This window comes from Orycteropus afer, unplaced genomic scaffold (genome assembly GCF_000298275.1).
Source record: "Orycteropus afer afer isolate SDZICR_OR568_19922 unplaced genomic scaffold, OryAfe1.0 scaffold00403, whole genome shotgun sequence".
In the NCBI taxonomy this organism is placed as follows: domain Eukaryota; kingdom Metazoa; phylum Chordata; class Mammalia; order Tubulidentata; family Orycteropodidae; genus Orycteropus; species Orycteropus afer.
The window spans coordinates 2,517,879-2,540,982 of NW_006921990.1; the positions used below are offsets into that span (position 1 = coordinate 2,517,879).

Below are 23,104 nucleotides of genomic sequence, written 5' to 3' on the forward strand. Positions count from 1 at the left end.
GGGGCTGGTGCGGGATCGGGCAGTGTTTCGTTCTGCTGTGCATGGGGTCGCTATGAGTCGGAAACGACTCGACGGCACTTAACAACAACAACAACAATGCCTAGGATATCAATCTTTACGCATTCCATTTCATTTTATATCTCCAAATAATTTCAGGTACAAATAAATAAAATAACTATTCAAATGAGGTCTTACATTTGTTGGGGAGTCCACTATACCTTTTCTTGGAGTTTAGCATTTGAATTTTCTAAATCTATCTGTAGATTTGAGATTTCATCTGCTTTCTCAGAAACAATCCCTCTGAGTTTATCAATATTTTTTTGGTTCTCTTTCAGATGCATGTGAGCAATTTGTAGTTCCTCTTGTTTTTCTAGATCCTTTATTATTAGAGAAATTTTAAGAACAGTGACATAAATAAAACTATTATTCATCTCTTTTTTATCTTGATGGTAATTAGTAGTATTTTTCATGGAAGTGGTACATTCTCTTTGTAAAAATAATAAAACTTTTACTTTCGACTCTACACTTTTGTTGCTGCTGGGAAGTTGTAGGGTTTTCCTTTCCTGTCTTCTCTTCCCCACATTCTAACCCTACTTTCTAGAACTAAACACATTCTATACAGACTGTTCTACAGCTTGCTTTTTTCCTCTCAGTTACTAGCTAGGAAGAGGCATAAATGTTACTTACTTTAGCTTCTGTTTCTTGGAGGTTTTCCCTGAGCTGGTCCCTTTCCATTCTGAGCACCTTCTCCTCTCTTCTTAGGTCATCTCTTTCCTTAGTTATAGATCTTATTTCTTCAAGGGTTTCATGAACTTTCTGGGACAACTTTAACTTCTCCATTTCTACACTTTCCAGAATTGAATTCTGGGTCTCTGTTTGCTTCTTCAGTTGTTCTATTTTGTATATATTTTCCTTGAGATCAGTTTTTACCTTAACAAGTTGATGTTCTTTCTCTTGAAGCTCTTGGATCTTAAGATAATCATACAATAATTTAAGATATAGACAGGTATAGATAAAAATTTAAATAATCGTTTCTAAACTGGGCAGGCAAATCGCCGTATCTCTTCAATTCTAGGCTAATTCTTGTGCCTTTCATTACACAAAAGACTTGCCTGAAACTTTTAGTTACTCAGATAACAATTTAAAAAGGAAAATTACCTGTGTGTTTAAGGTAGCATTTGAGTTCTTTAAATCCATTTGCATATTTGATATTTCCTCTGTTTTCTCTGAAACAATCCCTCTGAGTTTATCAATGGTTTCTTGGTGTTCTTTCAGATGCATGTGAGCAATTTTTAGTTCCTCTTGTTTCTCTAGATCCTTTATTGTTAGAGAAATAAAATGGACAGATCAAACCTATCAACCATTTCCTTTAGTACCTTAATGTTAACTAGGTTTCAAGAAGATCATAAGAATGATACATTCACAGAATATAATTCTAACAGTATAGAAAGATACAAGGTTGAAGTAAAAATTTACCGCCCTCTCCAGGCCTTCCATTCCTTGCCTTTTAAATCAATTTTAGATGTAAACAAATTCTATAGCTCTACCTCTTTTTTTTTTTTATAAATCTATAGCATGGGAGCTGTGGTAGCATAGTGGCTAAGGCGCTTGACTGCTAACCAGAAGGCTGGCGGTTCAAACCCACCAGCCACTCCTTGGAAGGAAGGTTGGGCAATCCTACTTCTGTAGTGATACTGCCTCGGAAACCCAAGGAGGGGTCGCTATGAGTCAGGGCTGACTCGACAGCACATAACAACAACAACAACAATAGCATACTATTCCATAGACTCTGCAAAATTTATTTAACTAATCTTCTACTAATGGACAGTTAAAATTTTCCTTATTTTTTTTTTGTTTTATTTTGTTATCTAACTTGCTACAATGACTGTCCTTCAACAAATATCTTTGCACAGTTCTGCAAATGTATTCAAGATAAACAGCTATGATGGGACTTTAGGGTCAATGAATTGTTGTTGTTGTTGTTATGTGCCATCGAGTCAGCCCTGACTCATAGCGACCCCTCCTTGGATTTCCGAGGCAGTATCACTGCGGAAGTAGGATTGCCCAACCTTCCTTCCCAGGAGTGGCTGCTGGGTTTGAACCACCAGCCTTCTGGTTAGCAGTCAAGTGCTTTTAGCCACTATGCTACCAGAGCTCCTAGGGTCAATGAATAAGTTTATTGAATAATTTGGAAGATATCGCTAAATATCCCCACTCCAATGTTCCCCAAGGTTGCATCAGTTTACCCTCCCATTAACCCTATTGCCCTTTTGCAGTCATAGCTACATTTCAGCCTAATGCATGCATGTACTATTTTTTAGCAAAAAGGATATGAGGAACACAGTAATCAGGTGTCATTTTCCCACTTAACAAAACAAAACCTACCTTTGCTTGTAATTCAGCTTTTGAATTTTCTAAATCCCTCTGCATATTTGTTACTTGATCTGACTTCTCTGAAATATTCCTTGTTAGTGTATTAATAGTTTCTTGGTGCTCATTCAGGTGAATGTAAGCAGTTTTTAGTTCCTCTTTTGTTTCTAGTCCCTGATTAGAAAAAAAATAAAGCTTAATAATGAACATCATCATCATCCCCTTCACATTAATTTTCTTCACTCAAAAACATAAAAAGAAGTAAACTTACGTTAGCTACAAGTTCACTAATGTTTTCCTTGAGTTGGTCTCTCTCCATTTGAATGGCCTCCTGTACCCTTTTCAGTTCATCTCTTTCCTTAATTATCATTTTAATTTCTTCTTGACTTTCCTGAAGTCTTTCAGTCAGTTTGAGATTCTCAGTTTCTACACTTTGTAGTGTTGATTCTTTGGCTTTTAGAAGCTCCCTGCTTTGCTCTAGTTCATTCATAGTTTCCTGAGTCTCACTAATTTCTTTTACATGAAGAAGTTGTTCCTGTTTCTCATGAAGCTCTTGGATCTTAAAATAATGATAAAATAACAATAGTCAGAAATAGTTTATTTAATTTTTAAAGGAAAAACACCAGGATGCTTTCCAGTTAGTGATATCCCCAGGATTCCTCCCACTGTTCCTTAACACTAAATTTACCTTTTTCTGTAATTCACCATTCGTTGTTTCTAACTCCTTTTGAATGCTTGACAGTTCAGTTTCTCTCTCTGAAACATTCACTCTCAGCTTATTAATAGCTTCCTTCTGTTCTTTCAGTTGAATATGAGCAACTTTAAGTTCCTCTTCAGTTTCCAGTTGCTTTACCATAGGAAAAAGTAAAATAAATTTTATATAAACACTATAACCATTACTCTGTACCATTATAGTATAATTACAGTATAATTAACTCCTCAAAGATTTAGTTCTTCCAAAAATATGTGCTTACAAAAAAAAAAAAATACACAGGGAAAAGAATGAAACCTACTTTAGTGATGAGTTCTTCCACGTTTTTTTTGAGTTGGTCACTTTCAGACTGAAGAATTTCTTGGAGACTCTTTAGGTCGTCTCTCTCTTTAGCTATAGACTTCATTTCATCTTGACTTTCTTGAAGTTTTTCAGATAACTTCAGCTTTTCCATTTCTACTCGTAGTAGTGTGGAATCTTTGGCTTCAAAGTGCTCCTTCAATTGCTCCATCTCACTTAGTAATTTCTTAATTTCATTGTCTTTTTCATTCATGTTGTAGGATTGTTCTTGTTTGTCTTGAGCCTCTTGGATCTTAAAGGAATCATTAAACAATATGGTTGGTAACCTGGAGATACTTTCATTTTATGGGGAAAGAAATCAGGATGCTTCTACAACAATGAAGGCAGGATTCAATGGATCATTTACAGAGCAATCTTTCTACTTTCTCACTGTTGCATTATTTAGGCATTAAACACTTACTTACTGAGGGCTCGTTGTGTTGTTAGCATAAAATGGTATATGAGATTTATATAAACTATGTTTTGGAGACATACGGTCTAGTGGTAAAGAAAGATTTTGCCAAATCTTAACAGATGTGTTAGGTTCTCTCAGGACATTAGTGGCAAACCCAACCTGTTGTGAATAGTTAGGAAAGTCTTCCTGGGGAAGAGGAACCTTCAGCTGAGATCTGAAAGATGAGTATTAGCTACAAACAAAGGGCGTATGGAAATACTCTATGTAAGGAAATTAGAATACCTGAAATCCATGAGATGAAGAAGAGCAAAACTAATGTCTCTGGTGCATGAGCAAAAGAATAATAGGTTGAAAAATTTAGAGACTAGCAAGGGCCAAAGGATTCAGGGTCTCATAGGCCATGTGAAAGATTTTGATTTTATTACAAAAATAAAAATATGATATTAAAGTGTTTAAGAAGGACAATGGCATAATCAAATAGATATGTGTTATAAAAAGACCACTGGCTCAGATTGGGAATGCATTATGGAAATTTAAGAATGAATGTGAGAAGACCAGTTGGCAGGCTAGTGTGAATCCAAGGAAAAGAAATGATGGTGGCTCAGATTAAAGGGGTAGCAATATGGATAGGAAAGTAGGTAAAGTACATATTTATGTAGACACCACATTAGAACAACAAGACCTGGAGATTGGACTGTGGAGTGGGTGAGGAGGAAGGGATTCTAGTAGGGGTGGTTCCCAGATTTCTGGCTGAAGCAGTGAGGAAGATTGCAGTCCCTAATGGGGCTGGAGGTATAGGTTTAAAAAAAAGAAAAAAGGAATTTACTTTTGGCTTTACCCTTTCCTATAATTTAGCATTTTTTCTAAATTGTTTTGAATATTTAAGAAAATAACTAACTTCTCTGAAATATTGTCTCTATAGTTTCAATAGTTTCTTAGTATTCACACAGTTGAACATGAACAATTTTCTATTATGTTTTCAAGTACTTCATGATTAAGGGACATTAAAAAAAAAAAAAAGAAGAAGAAAAACAACAACTCAGAAACAACATAGTAACATTATAACCATAGCACAAATGCTTCTTTTCCTAAAGATCTGATACTTAGAAAACATATACTAAATGGGTGAAAAGGATGAAACTTACTTTAGCTAAAGTTACTCTTATGTCCTCTTTCAGCTGCTCACACTCAACTTGAAGTGTCTCATTTATTGTTTTAAGATTGTCTTTCTCCTTAGTTACAGATTTTATTTCTTCTTGACTTTCCTGAAGTTCTACAATTAATCTGTGCCTTTCAATTTCTGTGCTTGGACGTGTGGAATCCTTGGCTTTGTCCAGTTCATCTGTTGTTTCCTGAATCTCACTGACTTCTTTCACATTAGGAAGAGGCTGTTGTTCCACATGAAATGCTGGGATCTTGGGACATTCATAAAATACCAATGTTAGCGATTTATTATGATATTTTTAAAGGGAAAGATAAAGATACTTTCCATAGCCATGGAAGTGATCTTAAACCTTCAGGGCTCACCTCAGGTCACTAATTCCTTTTATTATTATTATTATTTCATCCTTTATTCCCTCTGAAGTTTTTCAGTACTTTTCTGCCAATGATATTCTGTCATAACTCTGTGCAGCTTAAATCCAAAAGTGAACCATTCTCTAACCAGCACCCCAAGCTCACTAATCCTTATACTTTACCAACCTCAGAAACCTACCCATTGAGTTGATTCCAACTGACAGTGACCCTACAGGACAGAGTCTAATCTTCCTATAGGGTTTCCAAAGCTATAAATCTTTATGGAAGCAGAATGCCCCATCTTTTTCCCACAGAGTGGCTAGTGGGTTCAAATCAACCTTTTGGTTGGCATCTGAATGTGTTAGTAAGTCATGAAGTCACCAGAGCTCCTTTATACTTTACCAAAAACTGTTAATTCAGTCTGTTGCACATATGCTGCTTCTTTTCTACATGAGCTCTCAAATGCTACTTGAGAGAAATCATAGTTGGGATGACTACATCCCAATAAATGTATGGTTCTCATTTCCAGATGGGCCCCAGTGCTGATTCTCAATTTTTCTACCTGTACAGACTGATTCCCCTTTTCCATGATCATCAGTGGTATCATGTAACTTTGTACATGATATTTCATATTTACCATACTGTTAAATATAGGGCATTTTTTACATGACTATATTGGAGGAGAAGAAACCGATCTTATTCATATTCATGGTGTCAATATCGATCACTAAGTGAATAGGTTTTTAACACAGATTGTTCCAGTTATAACAGTGTTTCACTCTCTCCACGAATTTTCCACTATTTGGCATTGCCTTGTTCATTTTTTTGCTTATTTATCCATTACTTCCTTCCCTTTACAAAGTAAGCCTTATGAACATAGGGATTTAGTCCACCTTGTTCCCACCATATTTCCATCATCTAGGACTGTGCCTGGCATAGTACACATTCAACAAACACATGTTCAGTAAATGAATGAACCATAACTGCTTATCCTTCCAGCAGAGGAGAAAGGAAGGAAGAAGGGAGAAAGGAGAGAAGGAAGAAAAACAATATACCTTTCCTTTTAATTCAGCACTGGATTTTTTTTCTACGTCCTTCTGAATATTTATTATTTGAGCTGTCTTTTCAGAAACATTTCTTCTTAGTTCATCTATAGTTTTATGGTATTCTTTTAGATTCATGTGAACAATTTTTAATTCTTCTTTTGTTTCTAGGCCCTTTGTTAGGAAGTAAAATATAAAGTTTATAATAAGATCATCACTCCAACAATGCCTCCCCTTTCCAATTGGCCCAGTATTTTATTTTTGTTGTTGTTGTTGTTGAGAATATGCACAGCAAAACATGCAACAATTCAACAATTTCTTCAAGTGCAATTCAGTGAAACTGATTGCATCCTTCGAGTTGTGCAACCATTTTCACTCTCCTTTTCTGAGTTGTTCCTCCCCCATTAGATGTTCCAATCTAATCTTTTGAGTTGCTATCATCAATCTGATCTCATATCACCACCACCCACTGCCATTATATTGACTGCAACTCATGGCAACCCCATAGGACAGAGTAGAATTGCCCCATAGGGTTTCCACGGCAGTAAATCTTTATGGAAGCAGACTACCTCATCTTTCTGCCACAGAGTTGGTGGTGAGTTTGAACCATAGACCTTTTGAGCAACCAAACACCTTAACTCCTACACCCCCCAGAGCTCCTTGGATCACATATAGATAGAGATTAAATGAGTACAGTGCTCAAAGCACTGTTTAAGTTTAGCTTAACTACTGTTTGGTTTTAAGAATTCAGGAGACATTTTTTGGTTTAAGGTTTAAAGATTATCTCAGAGCAATAGTTTTAGGAGTTCATCCAGCTTCCATGGTTCCAGAAAGTATAGATTCCATGAGAATTTAAAATCATTTTCACATTTCCCACTTTTGACCAGCATTCTTCTATGGAATCTTTGATCAACTTATTCAGTAATGGTAGCTGGGCTCCATCCAGTTCTTCTAGTCTCATAGCAAAGGAGGCAGTTGTTCATGGAGGCAATTAGCCATACTATTCCTATTCCTGGGAGCTCTGGTAGCATAGTGGCTAAGGCACTTGACTGCTAACCAGAAGGCTGGCGGTTCAAACCCACCAGCCACTCCTCGGAAGGAAGGTTGGGCGTTCCTACTTCCGTAGTGATACTGCCTCGGAAACCCAAGTAGGGGTCGCTATGAATCGGGGCCGACTCGATGGCAAACAACAACAATAACAACATTCCTATTCCTAACTCTCTTCCTCTGTTGCTCCAGGTGAATAGAGAGCAACTGTTGTACCTTGGATGGCTGCTTGCAAGCTTTTAAGACCCCAGGCACTATGCAATAAAGTAAAACAGAAGCACCAAACACTAATTTGCAAAAGCACCAAAAGCCAATTAACTGTGATATCCCATGAAACCCTGAGCCTAAATCTCCAAACCAAAGAACCAAATCCCACGAGATGTTTGGTTGTTGCAGAGCAGTGAATTACTTAACATGGCTCATCTAGCCATGGTCTTTGTGACTTCCATCAGTTGACTGGGTACAACTATGAAAATGTAAGGTGCTAGTGGCCCACCATGGAGACTGATAGCTTGTTAACAATGTAAATAAGGTACATGGCACCCTTGTGGAGGTGGGGCCATTGAAATAAGGTATATGGAACCCTAATATGGGGAATGGTCAGTTTTGTCACCCTGCCAGGCTTAAAATGAACCATCCCAAAGGCAGAAAAGGGGGATCTGACTGCCATCAAGAGAGAAGAGCTGAGAATGGAGCATGTCCTTAGACCAAAGATCCCTGAGATGGCAGAGAGATGGTGTCAGCAGAGGCAGCAGTACCATGAGACCGGCATGAGACAGATGGGTGGGTTACCTGGCTGTGAAGTGAGAAAGCTGAGTGCCTTCAGGCAGGAAGCTTGCTGGCAGAGGGGAGTCCCTCTTTGGGCACCTACCATCAAAACTAAAAGAGCTCTGTAACAATGGCCCAACCAGGACAGAGGGTGAGGGCAGAGAGAAGTGTGTTGTGTCATGGCTGAGAAGCTGTCCTGATTGAAGAACTATATCCTGAACTGTTTTAGATCATGAATTGTATGTAGCCTGTTAGTTCCCTAATAAACCCCGTAATTGTGAATATTGTTTGTGAGTTCTGTTTGGCTTCTATAACAAGATACCGAATCCGGTAGAGAAGTAGAGAGCGGCATGGAGGGATGGGTGTTGTCAGAACTTGACAGAATTAGAGGATAGCCTGAGGCTGATGTTGCAGATGGTGATTTTGTTTCCCTCTTGTGAAGTCAGAGGTCAGATATGGCCGCCATACCTTTTTTGTTGTGTTGTACATTAGCAGCCCCAGCAGCTTCTTTTCATGTTGTTGGAAATATATTTATCATATAACTCTTCCCAATTCAACTTTTTACTGACAGCAATTACATTAATTGACTGCCAGCTGGCTCAGTTTTTAAAGAAACATTTAATATATGAAGGAAAAGGAACTTACTGTAGCTTCAATTTCTCTTATGTATCCTTTAAGTTGCTCTCTCTCCATTTCAAATGACTCTTGTAATTTCTTTAGATCATTTCTTTCTTTGGTTATAGACTTAATTTCTTCATTATTTTCATGAAGTTTCTGAGTCAACTCAAGTTTCTCCATTTCTATATGTTCCAGTGTTAATTCTTTGCTCTTTAGTTCATTCTTTAAATTCTCCATTTCGTTTATCTTTGTCTGTAGTTCACTCATCTCTTTTCTTACAGTAAGAAGTTGTTGCTGTTTTTCTTGCAGTTGTTCATTCTTAAGATATATAGTTTTCACAATTATCATTTTGCCTGCATTGTCTCTGCATTCTTATGTAAAACTGAAATAATCATATGACAGCTTGCCTACTTCCCCAATGTAAATAGAGAAGCAACATTAAAAGTAATCTAATGCTCCAAACATACTATCATTAAGTTTTATATAATTTTTAAAGAGGTAAAGTAAAAATGGGAAAAAGTAAGAGAAAAGAAAGTAAATATATAAATATAGCTACCAAGTAGCTGTAATTTCTCATTAAAAACTTTTTGAATAATTTATTTTCACTTCCAACAAGGTCCTAAAGGGGTGCCCCAAATAAACCCTGAGGGACTTTCATAGACTATGGACTGCACTTTTTTAGCAGGAGTATAAACTAGACATAAGGTACTAGTAAACTATAGTTGATAGTGAAATGGATGAGAATTGAAAGAAGAAAAATATTAGGAAAAAATACTCCATAGAAGAACAACAATGGAAATATTATCTCTAATGAATGTGGTACCACCCTTAGATTACGTAAATATCTCAGTGAGTGTATTTTATAATAACTTGGGCAGTATAATTGTTACAAGCATCTTAGTTATTAAACAAATATTATAAGAATATCTTACTTCTTTGAAAGAAATGATTCAGGAAACAGCAAACATCTAAGAGATGGAAAGAATCTGAAAATACGAGAAAAAGCCCTAAATCATGAATAGCAGTCTGAAAGACTAAGCACTTAACTCCACAGGATAAGGAAAACTACCCATACTTCCTTAGCCTATTTGTTCAACAAGGCAGCAAAATAAAAGTCAACATGCTGGTGGAGTATTATAGAGGACACACCTCAAAAATCCTGGTTTACTGTAACTATAGCGCACAGGATGAGAATAGATCTCCACACCAAACCACACATATGACCTTAAATCATAAAGAAAGGGCTCTTTACTTATACTATGCCCAATGAAGTATGTTAAAATATATGTTAGAAACATTCCTATTAAACCTAATTAAAATTAGAAGGTTTATCTTCTGTAAGTCTTTCAATTATTTATGTGGATCTAATTACCTGATGATATCAGTTACCCAAAATATTTTAATGTATCAAAGAAAAAGGAAGCATTAGTGATATGTCTTACATTTTGCAGAATAACTGACATATCTCCATAGGGCAGGATGTCTGTTTTGTTGATTAATGTATCTCAAGCACCCAGACCACTGCCTTGCTTATAACAGTGTCCAATGAATATTTAATGCAAGAATGTATCATATGACTAAATATGGAGATTAGTTTAGATGATACAAGGCCACCTCTCACCTAAAGACTCTAGAATACTTTTATTCTCACAAAGGGATATTAGTTAAGATCTCATAAGAGTTACAAGTACTCTAACACAAGCATTTAAATCTATTTATTTGGGAGGTAGTGCTATATTTGGATTCAGATCTGTGGGGAAAGCAAAATTTATTACCAAAAGAAGTTCAGTGAGAAAAAAATGGCCAGCAATAACATTTCAAAAATTTACCTTTTCTTTTAGATATTCTTCAACTTCCACCAATCTCTCACAGGTCTTTGAAAGCTCTTCCTCTTTCTTAATGACTTGGCTCTTTTCTTCTGCCACTATCTCTTGTTGCTTTTTAAGTTCATGTCCAAGAATTCTCAGTTCTTCCTGGTTTTCAATAGTCTAGAATTAAAAAAAAAAAAAAAAAATTGAGATTAAAATAAATAATACTAGTTTACATTTACAAAATCAGGTAAAAATTAGCATTTACCTCAGACTGCAGATGAAGAAACCAGAGCAAACTATATAGGAAAAGATTAATTTAAAAAGAAAGTGAAAAGTTAATTTAATCATATAGATGCCAACATTGTGCTTTTTATTCTGTTTCTTTACTGCTCAACTTACGTCCTTATCATAAGAATCAGAATTGGATATAGCAACTATCATGAGAGCTTAGCTCATTTCTCTCCTTAAGCCAAAACAAACTGTGTCTAAGTTTCCACAGTCTTTTCATATACTGGTACAGCTCTGGTTTTGGGTGTGGATCACCAGGCAAACACAAAATAGCAGCCACTCTTTGTTAGCATGACTTGGATTAATTTGGATTATTATGCTTCCACAGTGACATTTTCAATTATCAAGACCACAAGAAAATAACAAGCCAGAAAATAAGAAGAATATATGACTTTTGTTTGTATACTTATTTACATGCAAATGGACAATCCAAAGAAACATGGAAAATTAAAACAACACAAATGGCCAGGCTTTACTGTGGTGCATAGTGAACTTTTCAAAAACATTAATTTCAATCTATACACATTATATTGCCTCTAAACACAGAAACAAAAACTAAAGTAGGTTTGAAAATATTGGCAAACATTAAGAACAATTTATAAAAGTAAGAAAGGAAATTATAATGGCATTAAAAAAAGAGAAACATTTAGAGACATTTAACAAAATACATACAAGACTAAAACTCACTGCCGTGGAGTCAGATCTGACTCATACAGACCGCTCCTTGGGTTTCTGAGGCAGTATCACTATGGAAGTGGATTGCCCAGCCTTCCTTCTGAGGACTCGCTGGTGGGTTTGAACTGCTAGCCTTCTGGTTAGCAGTCAAATGGCTTAGGCACTACATCACCAGAGCTCTTATACATAAGACTAGCACACTGAAAATCTACAACACATCACTGTGATGACAGATAATTTAAGAAAATATAAATACAAAATATAAATACAATGGCCAATAATCACATAAAGAAAGCTTAACATCATTCATTAGTCCTCAGGGGACTGCAAATTAAAACAATAATGTGGTACATATTTACTAGAATGGCTAAAATAAAAAATACCACAACATGAAGTGTTGGTGGGATTTTAGAGCTACCAGAATTCTCTTAATTTGCTGGTGAGAAAATAAAATGGTACAACTACTTTGGAAATCAGTTTAGCAAATTCTCATCAAGTTCAACATATACCCCACTATGACCCAGTTATTCAGTTTAGGCATTTAGCCAAGAGAAATCAAACAAACAAATGTACATAAAAAGATTTATACAAGAATATTTACAGCAGCTTTATTCAAAATAGGCAAATACTGGAAACTATTCAAAGTTCCATCAACAGAAAAAGGGATTGTGGCATATTCATACAGTAGAATACTATTGCAGCAGTCAAAAGGAATGTATGAAGAAGGCAGACACAAAAGAGTATATACTGTATGATTTTACTTGTGTGAATTTCTAGAAGAGGTAAGTCATTTGAGAAGAAAAATATCAAGACAGTAATTGTTTGAGGTAAAAGATGAGATGGAGATTGACTGGAGAGGGGTATGAGGGAACTTTTTAGGGTGATAGAAATGTTCTGTATTTTGGTAGAGGATTCACAAGTAGAGACATTTGTAAAAAGTCATCATACTGTATACCTATCCACATCAGGCACATTTCACCACATGTAAATTATACTCCAATAAATGAGTTGAAATGGACTCAATAGTAGCAGTCAGTTTGGTTTGGTTTTTGGTTTAAAGTTGGTAAAAATGGTAAATCATACTAAATCCTACCATTTCAATATTTTCCTTGAGGTCAATCTTCAATTGTTCCTTTTCTGCTATAATACTCTTTAACATTTGTTGGAGTTCATTTTTCTCCTGTATTAAAGAAAGTATCTTCCTCTGTTGCTCTATTGACTCATTATCCCCAATATCTGCAATCAGTAGTTGGGTTTCTTTGGTTTCTAAATTCTGTTTTTTGTCTATGTTGATCATCTACAATGTAAATATATTAAATAAGAATTTAAAAGTTAGTCATAACTAATTACAACAATAACAAACAAAAATATTATGTATCAGGCACTATTCTCATATATTTAATCTATACTATGATCTTAAAGTAGGAACTATTATTATCACCATTTGACAGATGAGAAAATGAATTCTAGAGATGTTAAGTCACTTTGCCAATGTCACTCAGAAAGAAGTATAGCCAGATTTTGAACTCAAAATTGTCTGGCTCCAGAGTTTGTGACTGTGCCTGCCTGTTCACTGGTAAGAACTACCTGGACAGCTACAGATAATTAATAATTATCTTATGTATGCTTAATTAACCTTACTTTATGTATGTTTACTCACTAAAAACCAGATACAGAATAAGTAAAAAGATATTTGACCTCCTTTTCTATATATTTTCCATAAATATTTTCTAGGTTTCATGTTATAATAGTACTTTGCTTCTTACTATTAGAAAAGAAGCAACCTTGAACTCTACTAATTTATCTCTGTCCTTCAAAAGCTGGCAATTATTTCCCATTCTCCATCCCCAGCAAATCTTTCTTTTCAGAGGCAGCCTCACTCACAAAAGGCTCAAGTTTTTTATTTGTAGAGGGCAAAATAATTTTGATGGAAATCTATCTCATGTAATAGCATAATTCACCTTTTAAAATACATTTTCATATGCTGCTTAAGAAAAACATATTAGTATAAATTTATTTATCCATAAATGTCTTACCCAGAGGTAAACTAATATAAGGACTTATTAGTAAAGTGAGACATACAATGATACAGTAATTGCTGGTATGAAATTAGGGTATTACTATATAACCTTACACTGTTGTTGTTGCTGTTGTTTGCTGTCGAGTCAGCCCCAACTCATAGCAACTCCTCCTTGGGTTTCTGAGGTAGTATCACTATGGAAGTAGGATTGCCCAACCTTCCTTCCGAGGAGTGGCTGGTGGGTTTGAACCGCCAGCCTTCTGGTGAGCAGTCAAGTGCCTTAGGCACTATGCTACTGGCACACGTGTTTTAAAAATGTTTATAATAATCTATGACCACATTAAGGAGCCCTGGTGGCTCAACAGTTATGCTTTCGGCAGCTAAGAGAAAGGTTGGTGGTTTGAACCCACCCAGCTGCTCCATGGGAGAATGACCTAGTGATATGCTTCCATGAAGATTACAGCCAAGAAAACCCTATGGGGCAGTTCTGCTCCATCACACACATGGAGTTGCTATGAGTTGGAATTGACTCAATGGCATAAAAATATGATCACAGTATTAAACATTTTGGAAAGTAAAGGAGAAAAAAAAATCATCCAACCTCACACAACCAATGTTAGAATTTCCTTTCAGAGATTTTTCTATTAAAAACAAAATTTTAGCATAGATAATACTATTAATTTACATGATTCTTTTAGCTACTTTTTACCCTTGGATTATATGCATTTTCCCATGCTGTTACGTAATTTTCAAATCATAATTTTTAGTGGCTAATTCTCTAGAAAGTGTATGAATAAACCATACTTAGCTATCCATTTATTGTTGGCAATATGCATGAGCATCTGACAATGGTGAGCACAGGGCTAACTATGAGAAATTAAGGCAGAGAATACAATCTTTTGAGACTAGTCTGTCATATTATATTTCTGAATCTTGTATATTCACTCCTAAAAACAGTAGTATATACAAACACAAGCATATTGAGACAATGTCCTTTCTATTGACATCCAAGGTCCATTTCAAATCTGAACTAAGCCTAGAAAGCATTTCAGCTACCATAGTTATGAGTAAAAACTAATAGATCTAATTATTAAATAAAGAAAAAACATTGTTCTTTATATGAGAATATGCTTACTAATCATAAAGTTTTAAAATTTCTGTTGACAATAAATTTTAAGGGTATTTCAGAAAAGTAGAAAGGTATAGTAAATGTATCCATAGTAAAAATTACATGCAATCCTCCCTCTAATTCTTAAAAAAAAAATCATTAGCATCCTAGCCTTTCCATACGTAACTAAATAACCAGTAAGCAGTTACTTGCCTAAGATCTTATGAAGAAATGAACTGCACTACCTAGAAAGAGTTACTAAGGTACTATTTGATATTACTTAGTAGTAAAATGATGGTTCAAGCCCTAAAAACAGACATAAATATGATACACACATTGATTATACTAAAGAAGTATACTGTATAAAATACGAAATTAAACAAACATTTTAGGCATAATTAATAACAAACAATCTTTCTTGACATCTTAAAATTTAGAGAGACTTTTAAAGATGTTTAAAATATATCAGGTATTTTGTTCAAAGTCTGAACAAATGCTTTTTTGCTTTTTCTTTTAAAACTGACTATAAGTTGGGGTGATCTACTTCCGTAGTGATACTGCCTTGGAAACCCAAGGAGGGATTGCTATGAGTCGGATCCAACTCGACAGCACATAACAACAACGACAACAACAATATAAGCAATTATATTCAGTTATTTCAAAGTCATTAGAGCAAAGCTTGTAAAATTGCTACTAGTAATTAATGCTGTGAGTATTTAAAGATTGAGATTACCAACATATACTTACATGTTTGAGGTTTTAAAAAATGGTAATACTTATATACAAGTACATGAAAACCTCAAAAAAGCATCCCTTACCTTTTCCTGAATTTCATTCACAGTTTCTCCTATGTTTTCCTCTATATGCAAATTGCTATAAGTTCCTTCAGAAATTTTCATTTTTAGCACATTAATCGTTCCTTGGTGTTGTTTCAAAGATTCAAGAGCATTTCTTAATTGTTCTTGTGTGTCTATGTTCTTTGTGAAGGAAATATATTTTAAAAATGTCATTAGAATGTAGAACAAGGAAAATAATTTTATAGTCACTACTTGATCTAAAATGTTTGTTGGTGGCTCTTCTAATGTTTTTAAGAGGCTCCAAGTTTTCAAAGTTTAGTAGATCCAAATTTTCTTACCATGTTTACAGTGTCCTGAATATCACTTTTGAGTTGGTCTCTCTCAATTTGGAGGCTCTCTTGCAGTTGTTTGAGGTCCTCTTTTTCTTGGGCTATGGTTTTTACTTCTTCTAAGGTTCGTTGAAGCTTCTCAGTAATCACTGTTTTCTCCTTTTCTACAGTTTGCAGCCTAGCATCTCTATTTTCTAATTCTTCCTTCAGCACTTCCATTTCATTTAACCTTTCTTGACCCTCAGCAGTTTTCTGTTGAAGTTCCTGGGATTTGTGACAAAGCTTTAAAATAAGAAAAGTAAATGTAATATAGTAAAAGAAGATCATTTTCTGACATATGTATGAAGCTTTTTATATGAAGGTCAAACTGCAGAAGGTAAAAATAACTTCCCTAAGAAGTATTTTGTACCAACCTCTTTCTTCACATCCTCCAAACTCAAACCAAGTTTTTGCACTTCTTTAGAGAGAGTTCCTAATTCCTGATTCATTCCCACATTCTCCTCAAGGGCCATCTTATACTTTTCCTCAAAGTCCATTTGCTGGTTTTTAAAATCTTGGAATTCTTGATCAATGATTTTATAATTCAACTGGGTAGTTGCCAGGTCATCTTTAGTTTTCCTAATTTCTTCAAGTAAATCTTGAATTATTCTTTCCTTATCAGCTACTTCAGAAAGAAGTTCATCTTTTCCTGATTTTAGTAGATTGAGCTCTTCAGATTTATCATGTATCTATGAAAAAGAAAAATGATTTAGGAATGTTAGCAACGTAAGATCCATAGAAGCAGTTTACAGGAGGAAAAAAAAAGCTTTATATGTGAAAAAAAAGACATTTTAATTAAGCAAAGATCTGACTGAAGAAAGGCAATATTCTTATTGCCATCTTTCTATAACTTAATATAATATCCTGTTAACTTTACCTTGAAAGTTCTGTTTTCTAATCTTTGGGATCTAAATAAGGATTGAATAGAAAAGTACTCTCAGTAGAAACACTTTATCAGGATGCCTCTTTTTATTTCCTTATTTACCACTTTAAAGTGTTTTCTAACTTTATGGTGTGGGAAGAATTCTATGGTTTTTCTTAGAACTTGACTCTTATTTTCTTTTTCTCTAGTGGCTCTGAATACAGCTCAAATTGCCAAAAACGGAATCCACAAATAAGTTAAACTATTAAATATTATTTAAATATTCAAACAAATACTTTAATCCATATCTGCTTATGAGCATTTTAAGCATTGTGAGACATGAGGGTTAAGAGAGATGGGAAAAGGAGAGAAGAGATTAAGGAGAGATGAAAAGAAAGGGGTAATATAGCAGAATTGTTATAAGCATGGGCTTAGGTAGCAGGTCCATGTTCAAACCCTTAGATGCTTCTCAGTTTCATAACTGTTTTTTGGGGCTAAAAAAGCAACACCATCTTTAAAGCATTAATAGTATGATTAAATCAGTTAATCGGTTTACAAAATCATTCACTACTCTGCAAGATTTATACTGGCCTCTGAAATTTTATCAGTGCCACATCCTTTACCTCATTCCTCTTTTATCCAATACAGTGATATGCCTACCACAAAACAAAACAAGTTAAAGACTAATGATGGGCCATGCACTCTGTTAAAATGCAACATTTGAGGACTGTAACAATGGCTGCTACATGGATTATATTACCATGTATAGTGTTAAATATAGTGTAAAAGAATATATATATTTTTTATCCTGTACCTTAAGAAAAGATTATTGCTAACATGGTAATACTCAAATATTTATCATAGTTCTTGCCTGCTGTAAAATAAACCATGTTAAAATATTTAAGGCACTTTTGCAAGGTCTTTACTTCAAAAGAAGCGTTAATTACTTAAAAATGTATTTACCTCTTTCCTCAGCATGTCTACTTCAAGGGATGAAGACTTCAATTCTGAGAGCAAATTAACTTCTTTACGCAAAACTGCATTTTCCTCAGTCTTTTTATTCAGTTCTTTCTGGAGATCAGTAGTCCTTCTTTCCAATTCTAAGTTACAGAGTATATCTAGAAAGTTTTGGTAAATTAAATAAAACAGCTTACACAAATTGGGACAATCTAAGTTAAACACAAAGGTAGATTATTTAAATCTATTAGTTTTTTAAAAGAAAGAGCCAGTGTTGGCCAACAGGTAATCTTTTTCTAGATCAGGCTCAGTTTATTTCCAAAAACCCTAAACTAAACCCATTGCCATTGAGTCAATTCCAACTCACAGTGACCCTACAGGACATAGGGTTTCCAAGGCTGTAAACCTTCATGGAAGCAGACTGCCTCATATTTCTCCTGCACAGTGGCTGGTGGGTTTGAACTGCTGATCTTTTAGTTAGCAGCCCAATGCTTTAACCACAATGCCACCAATGTTTCATTTCTAAAGTAATTTTTAAACTTTTAAAGCTGATGGAAACTTTTATAAATACTGATACTGAAAAATACTGAAATTTTGTATTAAGAGATCGAAAAAGAGCAAAGCAAAATCATTGAGATATAGTGGTTAAATTCTTTAGGTACACTTCTAGAGCAAGTCAGATTTGCAGAGATAAATCTGAAATTACAAAATACCTTTTGAAACTTTGCCATCCACAAGGGAAGTCAGTTTTGTTATTTCATTAAAAGCAGATTGTAATTCTTTCTCTAGATCAACTTGCATTTTCTTTTTTGTCTTCAATTGGCTTTGAAATACCTTAATATCATTTTCCATTTGCTTGCATGTATTTGTAAGTTCATTCTATTGAGAGAAACATCACAAATTCACAAAAAATACTCATCATTACAACTGCTTTACTGTAAATATTATAAAAATTATTTACCATTTTCTCTTTCAGCTCTTGGTTTTCACTTCTAAGAAAAGCTGATTCTCTCTTGGCATCAAGAGTTAGAGTTTCAGCATCAAACAGAGTCTGTTTCATTCGTTTAAGGTCTTCAGTGTTTTCCTAAAGAAATAAGGATTATATATACACAAGACAAAAGAGATTTTGTGAAATTTTATTTTCTTAGAGTTACAAAAAACTTCAGAGAATATTTTTAACTAATCAAAAAGGGTAAAATTACCCTAATTATCATATCTATTTTAATGAAAATAAATGAGAAGAAATTGTTTTTCATAATTAAAATTTTAAAAAAATTTTGGCCATATTTTTCCAAATTATAAAAGCAGTGTATGGAAATGCTATAATTTAAGGAATCAATTATTGTTTAATAAAAGATTAGCACAATTGTTTAGCTAGGTTGTTCCAGTTCCCTATATATTTTTATTTATTTTGAGTTATTCTCTGTAACATATGATAGGCAATAATAGGTCATATTAAGGATATTAAGGAGTTCTGATGGTGCACAGTAAAGTGTTTAATTGCTAATAGGAAGTTTGATGGTTTGAACCCACCCAGCCGCTCCTTGGGAGAGAGACCTGGCTATCCGTTCCCATAAAGATTACAGCCTAGAAAACCCTGTGGACCAAGTGCAACTCTGCCATGTGGGCTTGCTCTGAGTCAGCATCGACTCAATGGCATCAAACAACAATAACACCAAAGATATTAAACCACAGTTTGAAAAGAAAAAGGCAAACAAACCAATAGAAAAATAGAACAAAGATGTAAACAGGCAATTCTCAGGAGAGAAAATGCAAATAGCAGGCAAATACATCAAAAATATCTACAACCTCATCTTTAGAAAGAAGTGGCACATTAAGACTTAAGCTTACATGAATTCAACCATATGCTCTTGGCAAAAAATTAATACACGAATGAATGAGCACATGAGCTAAATGAAAAAGAAGAAAGAAACAACAATCCTTAAAAAGTGAGCAATTCTGCCTGCCATTCTGTCAATAAGCACTCCAGGAATACATGAAAGTTTCTTTCATCCCAGACTCTCAGAATATTGAGATGTGAAATAGTATGATTCTTTTTCAAAGGGATCACTTGTTATAAATAGAAACTAACAATAATTGCTCAGAAAAACTCAAATGAAAACCAAAGAATGACAACATAAACATATATTTAAAATATTATTTAGAAACCATTGACTTTTAAAAGAAGGGGTTAAAAAAGAGAATCAAAGCTGATACTTTCTGATAATAATCAGGTGGCTTGAAAGCAAACTGCAAGGAGATTAACAATTTCATCATGAGATTCAATGTTATTTAATGCAATGACCTTATACTAACTAAAACCATCTACTATTAGTTTCTGAAATTCTCACCATTCTGTTAAAATTGTTACTTAAATAATAATGAGAATGCATCAATATATTATTTGTATAAAAATAATGAAAAAGATTTAGGAAAAAATCCAAAATTCTTTGAATTACTGATTTTTAAAGTAAATTGGTCCCTAACTTCCTTACATGCAATCAAAGAATGATGACCTCAACTCTATATGAACGTTTTTGCATCTGTAAAATGACAATGACACAAACAGCCCTTCTCTCATAGGGTTATAGACAGAATTAAATGAACTATTTTATATAAAGTGATTAGAAAAGTGCCTGGCACACAGCATGCCCAGTATCAGCACTTGCTATTATGATGTGGCATACTGTAAATGTCAACAAGATTACACAACAAAATAAACCTGATTTTTACCGCTGAACAGGACAAGTCCATTTTTATATTTTCTGACTTCTGTGAGTCTATGTATTTCTGTAGCTTCTTAATCTGGTCTTCCTTTTCTCTAAGCAGCTCTTCTTTTGAACTTAGTTCAGCCTAAAAGATTCAGAGGACAGTGAAACATAATTTAGGTATCTGATTTGAATTCTAAGGGAATAAAACAGAACTTATATTTAATTGTTTAAATTAGTAGACAGTAAAATTCAAAACATTATTAACATCTAAAAAATAGAATTCCTTCTATTTTCTGAAATCATCTTCCATTACATGATGTATCTTTAGTAGCTCTAGTTAGCAATAAGGAGCTCTGATAGTGTAGTGCCTAAGGCACTTGACTGCTAACCATAAGGCTAGAGGTTCAAACCCACCAGCCATTCCTTGGAAGGTTGGGCAATCTACTTCCGTAGTGATACTGCCTCAGAAACCCAAAGAGGGGTCGCTATGAGTCGGGTCCGACTCGACGGCACATAACAACAACAACACAAAAGTTACCAATAGAAATACCAACATAAATGCTCACCTCAAGATCTTGATTATATACTTCTGCATGCTTAACTAAATTCTTTAAGTTGGAAATTTCATGAATTAGTTGCATCTGTAAGAGCACGTGAATAGGCAACAGAGCAAACCAATAGTTAATAAAGCAAAAAAAAAAAAAAAAATAGATAGCAATCATTCACTGCCTCAAAGTCACCCAACACAGTTAGAAGGGGCTGAGAGATCAACTGTTCAAGGTATCACAACAGAGCACTTCATCATTTAAAAATACAAAATTAAAAAACAAAACATGCAAATAATAAAAAAATAAAAATCTCACCATGACCCAAATAATAGTTACGTCACCTGTTAATAAAGCTGTGATTATATCAATAGCAAATTAGTTTACACCACTTTAAGGAGATAGTAAAATGGTTACAGAACTTTAAAAAAATATATACTTTTAATAGAGTTTTGTTTTAGGTGAGTGCAGAAATTTTGACTTTTTTTTTAAATGAGTTGTGATTTGGAATCTAGGTTTGGCTTAGGGTAGTCTCTGTGGTACCTTTACAATGTCATTACTGTTTCACCAAACTTATAGAAATACAAGATTATCAACTATTATTATCTCATTGGTTTACTCTATAGGAAATCCTGGAATGATGATGCTTTTGCTTTATTTTGTTCAACTGTCTTAAAGTGTAAAGAATACCTAAAAACACAAATATTTTCTATTAAAATTTCTTTCCTACTAAAATATCTGCATCATTAAATATTTGAGTACTAGAAACTTTGTGCTCAAAAAGGAAACCATAATTTGCCAAAGATAAAACATATTTCACCTTAGAATTATGCAATCCTCACAACCAGATGAGCACTTAGAGTAAAAGCCAACTCTAACAGGATGTAAGGGTCTTAAGAATAAAATATCTTGTTTAAATAGGATTTTCTGGATGTTCAATTAAGTCCTCACTAGTTTTTTATTTCAGGCTAGTGCTAGTATTGACCCTATTTTGGGCCAGCGTTGTCCAATAAAAATATGTGAGCCGTGTACTGTAACTTAAGATTTTCTAGTAGCTACATTAAAAAAAAAAAAAAAAAAGAAGCACAGGTGAAATTTTAATACTTTATTTTACTTAATCCAATATATCAAAAATATTATCATTTCTCCATGTAGTCAATATAAAAATATTTTAGCAAGATACTGTACATTCTTTTTCATACTTAATTCAGACTACCCCCTTTTAAGTGCTCAATTGCCACATGTGGCTATCCTATTGTACAGCACAGTATTACTGGTTATAATTTGAATTGGCTTCATCTTTTACCTTTTCCTCCTTGCCAATTTCTTTTGTGCAAGAAAACCATATTTCACTAAATAAGAGAGAATGAATCAATCTTAAGTTTTGAAAATATTTAGAAAAATAAAATTTAAAAAGAGGAGAAATTCTCCTGGCTCTCATCTCAAACAGCACTTCCTCTTTAAGTACTGATTTTTCAGAAATAGAAAGAGATTAATTTTTGAAAAGGTCAGCATATAAGCTCCAGTGACATATTGTTCAAGATGTGAAGGTACTGAACATAAAGAGAAAATGTGCTCACTGCAAAAATGATTTTAACACACAATCTGAGCAACAGTTAATCCACTGCTAGAAAAGAAAACACTGCAGATTTCAGCTGAGACATTCGGCAGGTAAAGTGAATGTTTAACTTCATAAGACAAAAATCGCCAAGTTGTGGAAATTCTAGAATTAAATAAATTAAGTTAAAATAGGTGGATGGTTAAGATTTCTTTATTCCTACAGCTTGTTGATACTTCCCTATTTCATCCCTCCCTCTAAAATGATTGTTTAAGCATCCTGTATTACTGTTTCCTCTTAAAAATTATCCGCCTCTTTGGTGACTTTTAACAAAACCAGTGCAATGAACACATGTTTTAAGGCCATAATTTGACTTTTATGCACTTTTAGTGAAACTTTTCCCCAAAATGTAGGCTTCAGAATTTATTTTACTACATATTAATAGATATATTTTTTGTTTAACATAGCATGGATACCATAAAACTGTCTTTTAACAGGATAAATTTTGATTATACAATCTTTTAGGTTATCTTAAGGAATCTAGAATCTAAATAGGGGTCCAATTAAAAATGAAATG

General features: G+C 34.1%; 1 protein-coding gene across 1 annotated transcript in view; it reads right to left on the reverse strand.

Moving 5' to 3' along the window:
- Positions 1-23,104, reverse strand: part of CENPE (centromere protein E) — a 123,432-nt gene that overhangs the window by 52,946 nt on the left and 47,382 nt on the right. Inside the window, exons 17-35 of the mRNA XM_042782660.1 lie at positions 20,991-21,065; positions 20,447-20,566; positions 18,675-18,797; positions 18,427-18,592; positions 17,720-17,874; positions 16,269-16,583; positions 15,865-16,137; positions 15,548-15,706; positions 12,695-12,898; positions 10,657-10,815; positions 8,855-9,145; positions 6,407-6,568; positions 4,982-5,251; positions 3,384-3,674; positions 3,059-3,217; positions 2,642-2,929; positions 2,386-2,544; positions 1,159-1,317; positions 688-969 (exon numbers count right to left, since the gene is read on the reverse strand). Coding sequence (XP_042638594.1) covers positions 688-969; positions 1,159-1,317; positions 2,386-2,544; positions 2,642-2,929; positions 3,059-3,217; positions 3,384-3,674; positions 4,982-5,251; positions 6,407-6,568; positions 8,855-9,145; positions 10,657-10,815; positions 12,695-12,898; positions 15,548-15,706; positions 15,865-16,137; positions 16,269-16,583; positions 17,720-17,874; positions 18,427-18,592; positions 18,675-18,797; positions 20,447-20,566; positions 20,991-21,065 — 3,810 coding nt within the window. The remainder of the gene's footprint in view (positions 1-687; positions 970-1,158; positions 1,318-2,385; positions 2,545-2,641; positions 2,930-3,058; positions 3,218-3,383; positions 3,675-4,981; positions 5,252-6,406; positions 6,569-8,854; positions 9,146-10,656; positions 10,816-12,694; positions 12,899-15,547; positions 15,707-15,864; positions 16,138-16,268; positions 16,584-17,719; positions 17,875-18,426; positions 18,593-18,674; positions 18,798-20,446; positions 20,567-20,990; positions 21,066-23,104) is intronic.